The sequence below is a fragment of the Nuphar pumila genome, chromosome 15 (genome assembly GCF_984573655.1).
Source record: "Nuphar pumila chromosome 15, dmNupPumi1.hap1.1, whole genome shotgun sequence".
NCBI lineage: Eukaryota > Viridiplantae > Streptophyta > Magnoliopsida > Nymphaeales > Nymphaeaceae > Nuphar > Nuphar pumila.
In genome coordinates this window covers 11,492,408-11,498,359 of record NC_143263.1, presented here as the reverse complement: position 1 = coordinate 11,498,359, position 5,952 = coordinate 11,492,408, and the positions used below count along the sequence as shown (strand labels likewise).

General features: G+C 43.0%; 1 protein-coding gene across 1 annotated transcript; it reads left to right on the top strand.

Annotated features, from left to right (window-relative positions):
* The first annotated feature begins 901 nt into the window (after nucleotides 1–901).
* On the top strand, nucleotides 902–1,648 carry LOC149814490 (ethylene-responsive transcription factor 1B-like). Its single transcript, XM_089990365.1, has one exon. The coding sequence runs from the start codon at nucleotides 902–904 to the stop codon at nucleotides 1,646–1,648; it is 747 nt and encodes a 248-aa protein (XP_089846491.1).
* The last annotated feature ends 4,304 nt before the right edge of the window (nucleotides 1,649–5,952 follow it).

Here is a 5,952-nt window from a genome sequence, read left to right as displayed (position 1 = left end):
TTATCATCACTTAATTGTTTTCTATTTTAAGTGCCTGTTGAAGATTGACATAGGGAGGGATTTGGAACTAAAAAAAAATTTAAAAATGGGTAATTGGCATTTGTCAACCCCAAAGGGAGGTTGAAGTAATTTGCGGAAAGGATAAAGGGACAGACCAGGAAGCAAAAGCAAAAACGATATGGGAAGCGAAAGCGATGAATCAATTTGAAAACAAATTCTGAATCGAAAAGGAAGCAATATTATAATTAAATGAGAAGTAAAAACGGGAATCAAATGGAAAGCGATTAAAGATTAAAATGAAAATGACTTCTTCATTTTCATTAAGAATTAAAATTTTGTCAAAATCTAAAAATGATGGACACCTAGCTATTCAGAGAAAGCACATGGAAAGTGAGTAAAAGCATGAGATGAAATACATGGAAAACATGAAAAGAAGCTTGAGAGGACATAAAAAACATGTAGAAAACATGAATGAAGCCTATGGGGATCCTATGAGAAACATGAGAGAATTGAGATTCACATCAAGTTTTGAAAGCGAAATTCCGAGGAACGTTCTTCTCACCGATATAAGAAGCTTCCTTATCCAATTTTCCTCAAAGTAGTCCAATCCTTGTGATGCATCATTATTCACTTGAGTTGAGTTCCCCACAATCAACTGAACCCAAAATTGCTCCATCATTGTTAAATAAAGAATAGGGGAATCATGAACCCAGCCTGTTTCATCAACACAAATTTGTGTTTGAAGTATCCTCAAACCCCCAAATCAAGAAAAAGATCAAAGCTTGAGCTGTGGTCTTCAAATTCCACCATGGACTCACATATAATATTCAACCTGCCAAGTCAATCACAATATATAAATCCCATGTGCCCTACTCAGATTTCTTTTAGTTCCTACCACCAAATGGCCTTTGGCTTGGAGAGATGCCCTTCATCATCAGACATGCTCCTAGAGAATGTCTGGGCCAGCTACATTGCTAGCCCCACCCCTCAACAGTTGCATGACTCCAACGACACAGAGTGGCAAGACCTCCCTCCTTTGGATCAAACAAATGACTCACATCAGCTCCTTCAAAGGCTCCCTAGCCTTGGAAGGTGGATATCCATGGGTGACAAAACATGGGAGGAATTGCTCAATGGGATCATAGTGGATGATCCATCAGTACCCACTCCTTCGACTTCGAATTCTACGCCGTCGAACCGCTTCTCGGCGACGCGGGAGAAGGCATCGGAGGAGAAGGTTCCTGCGACGACAGTAACAGCAAAGAAGAACTTCAGAGGAGTTAGGAAGAGGCCCTGGGGAAAATTTGCAGCGGAGATCAGAGACTCGAGCAGGCATGGAGCAAGAGTTTGGCTTGGGACCTTTGATACAGCAGAGGAAGCTGCACTGGCATACGATAAAGCTGCACTCAGGATGAGGGGGGCCAGCACCTTTCTCAATTTCCCATTGCACATTGTGAGCCAAGCATTAGAAGGCAGCTGCACCAAGAAAAGAACGGAAAGGGAGTGGGACTTTCACGAACAGATGAATATGGATCAAGAAAAGAGAAGGAAAGTGATGTTTGGGATGGAGAACATGGTGGAAAGGGATGTCCTGGAATTAGAGGATCTGGGAAATGAGTACTTGGAAAACTTGCTTTCTTGTTTGTGATTCCTGTCTAATTTTTTTTTTTCATTTGTGTAACGTACTTGTAATATATGTGCGAGTTTGTCCAGTTGTATTTATTGGAACGGTCTTGACCAGTACATAGTGTGGTCTTTTGTGATAGATGTTAAGCAGATGAATTCTATGTTAGTGAATTTTGTCAACGGTGTAGGAAAACAGTATTTATTTTATTCTTTGGAATTTGTAATATAAAGATGATCAAGGAATTACTTTTAAGATTGTGAACAAACACCTCTCTCTCTCTCTCTCTCTCTCTCTCTCTCTCTATATATATATATATATATATATATATATATATATATATATATATATATATATATATATATATATATATATATATATATATGAGTCACTAGAATATAAAACTACAGTTATTTTTTTGTTCTTTCTTTTAAATATAACCATTCTACATGCTTGACTAGCTCTTAAATCATCTAATTATATTGCATATATAAGATTTTGTAAGGTACTATTTGGATGACAGCGAAAACCTGACAGCGAAAACCAGAGTGAAAATCTGATTTTGGGTGCCGAACCAGCTTTTACCCTAAAAACTTGGTTTGGTGGCTGCTTGGTTGCCACCAAAGCAGGTTTTGCTTAAAACTGGTTTCTGCAAAACTGGAATTTACTGCCCTAGAAATGGCTGGGATGGTGTGGCCGGCACTGGGCAACACTATCTTAGCCATTTCATGGTTGGTGGCTTGTCGGAAAATGGCCGGCAATTTGACTCTTTTTTGTTTTTATTTTGGTCAGCCAGCCACCCACTGGCTGGGACCACTTTCCATCCAGCCACCAGCCAGGCCACTTTCGGGCTGGTGGCTGGCCGGAAAGTGGTCAGCCCTATTTTTTTCTTGGCTTTTTTTAGTTCTTGGTAACAGAAAACGACCAAGTTTTTCTATGGCTTTTGGTCATCCAAACAGCATACCCAGGCAAGCTTTTGGCAAACCAGGTTTGTCAAAAACTTAGTTTTGAGGGGAAAACATATTTTTGACACTTTGTTTTACCCATCATCCAAACAAGGCCTAAGGCTTTAAAATTAATGGTTGCTAATCTTCATAAATGTTTTTAGGCTTTAAAATTAATGGTTCATAATCTTCATAAATGTTTAAGCATTAAAAATTTATATTTTTTTATCAAAATATACAATCCAACAGTTTATTCCTAGCAAATTCACCATGCCAAACATATCTACATGGTTAAATTTGCAAAAAAGGTGATGAAAATGCCCAGTTCACATGGTATTTCTCACATTTCTAGTTTTCATATTCTAGTGACTGCACACAAAATGGGGTAGCTTCATAGCCCTAAAACGTCGAATGATATTCCGATGCGCAGCCACACGTGTTGCGGTGTTTTGGGGGCCTTTAGCGGTGGTCATGATCGCTGCTAAAAGTTATTTCAATGGCACATACAAGCTGGTTTTGATGCCCTCTTCCTGGGCATTCTGACGCATTTTCCCTCTTTGATGCCATAAACTTCTCAAACTACTCCCACCTCCCAAACAGATTCTCATGGTGAGCAATTTCTTTGAGTGAATTCTAATGTATCAAACATGAGTTTCTCCAAGTGAATGTCCGAATTGTGTATCTAAAACGATTTTCTTTGGTAACCTAGATTATAATACCTCTTATATTTTTATTTTGCAGCAAGTAATTGATTCTCTGTGTATTTCTTCCATAGTTTCATTTGTCTTTCTTCTGATCTTGAAACCACAACGACCACTGATTTTGTACCATCGTACTATTTAGTTAAGATACAATTTTTTTTTTAGGTTATAGGCATCACCAAAAAAGCATGCTCACAAGCAACGGGTGCTCTGCTTGTCTGGTAGAAGCAGCTAGTGCATGTCACCTTGTGTTGGGATGTTACAAGTTTGAATCCCAATGGTATATCATTGTATAACTGGTAGGGGGTCTGCCTAACCCCAGCCTGCCTTTCAAAAACAAGGGCGAAGGGCTGTGCGATATTTGTACTCGTTGCCAAATTAGAAGCGGTGAAAAAAAAATCTTACTAGATAGTTCAAAATGGTCATTGGCGATATCCCCCTCAAAATTTGCCATACAACTGTGGAGGAGAGGCACATGGGCGATTTAACAGAGAACTCTTACTCGGACGAGTTGCAGATTCTTCAAGAGATGAAGAAGATGGTGTGCAAACAAAAGGCCAGACGCAAATGGATTAAAGAGGGCGAAAGGAATATAACTTATTTTCACCCGGTTGTTAAAAAGAACAATCATGAAGGATAAAATTCTAACCTTGGAAAAGGAGGATGGGACGATCCTCCATTCAAAAAATGAGATTGAGGAAGCCGCAAGATACTTTTCGGAACTCTTCAAATGCATGGATGTGAGCCAAGATACCCTCTGAGGTAGGGATGGCAGTGGACTGGGGGGAAACGGCGCTCCGCCCTGTTTGGACTGGGGATGAAGGACATGAAACCGGGATGGAGGACATGAAACGGAGATAGAGCCGGGGATGGAGGTTAAAATCAAAACCTGTGCAGGGATGGAGGCGGGAATGGACTTACGTTTTCCCCCGCCCCACTCCGTCCCCGTCCTCGATCTCCGCCTTGCCCCGCCCCACACTACCCCGTCTCCGATGGACAGGGTCCTGCTCCGCCTAGCCCTGTTTGGACTGGGGATGGAGGACATGAAACGGGGATGGAGGTTAAAATCAAAACCCGTGGGAGGATGGAGGGCAGGATTTTGAGATGGGGCAGGGGTGGAGACCTTGTCTGCCACCCCCACCCCGGTTCACTGCCATCCCTACTCTGACTCTGAGGTTGTGATTATCTAGGAGTCTCCTTCAAGGAAAATCAAATGTTATGTTCAGAGGTGACAGAAATGGAGATAAGTTGCGTTTGGAATGGACCTGATGGCTTCTCAAGAGCCTTTTTCCAATACTTTCGGAGCATTACTAGCAGGGACTTATGTAAGGCCAACAAGAACTATTTTGAAAAAGAGAGAATGTTGCACCAAGTTAATTGCACTGGCATTGCCTTGATCCCTTAAATAGATGGAGCTAAGCGACTAAATTAGTTTTGGCTAATCAGCCTATACAATGTGGTCTATAAGATAATAACTAAGATGATTGTTAATCTCATGAGCAAGGTGGTGGAGTGGATCATACACTACAAGAAACCTGTGGATTAGCGACGACCTAAATCCGTCGCTAATCCATCGCTAATTCGTCGCTAAACAGTTTAGCGACGGATTAGCGTCGGATTAGAGACGGATAACTTTCATCGCGATTTTTTCGACGCTAAGTAGCGACAAAACTTATCTGTCACTAATTTGCGATGGATTAGCGACGAAAATGATTCGTCGCGAGTCTGTCACTATTTTAAATTAGCGATGGATAATATCTGTCACGAGTCCTTCGCTATTTTAAATTAGCGACGAATAATATATGTCACTAATCTGTCGTTAAATTTAAAAAAATTGCTCGCTGCCGGGAGGTATTCCGACAGCAATAGGCCGGACTTGGAGCGATTCGTCGGCGACGACGAAGGAGGAGGACGACCCACCACTGGATCCCAGCAAGTCGTACTCCCTCGACCCCAAGAACTCCGATTGGGTCTCGCAGAGGTCGGAATGGACCGATCTCGTTGTTGACGGCCATGACGGAGACGAGGCCGGTGTCGGGGCGGATGGCGTCGCGGAGGCGATCGAGGTCGAGGAGGTCGTCAGAGCCGACAGGGAGGTAGGTGGCTTGGAAGCGACCTGCTCCCTGCCGCGCTCGACCGCCTCGTCCGACTCCCAGCCGTAGAGGTGAGTGCAGGAGTGGGGGTTGCCGAAGCGGCCAGTGAAGAAGGGCAGCATCGTCTCCAGCACCTGCGGGTCCACCGGTGACGTCGCCTGCATGTCCAGGTACAACGGCCGCCCCGCGATCCGCACGCCCTTTATCGAGATTCCTCCACCCTCCTCTGCTGCGTCGGAGTTGGGCGACGGCAGTCGCGGCGGTCGACATCGTTCAGCAGGATCGTCCGGTGAGCCTTACTGCGGCGAGCATGAGGCTCGACTTCATCGACCAGAGGGAGCACGAGGCTTGGTTTAAATCGAATATCAGTTTAAATTTAGAACGGGGGAGAGAGGAAAAATTTTGCGCCTTAGGTGGGACGATTTAAATCGAAAATTAGCGATGAAATTTTTTCGTCGCTAATTAGCGACGGAAAAATTCCCTCGCTAATTTCCTACAGTTTTGCAGTAAAAAAATTTTGTCGTCGATCTGTCGATAATTAGCGACGGATTTGAGACGAAATTTATACCGTCACTAATTTCAAAAATATT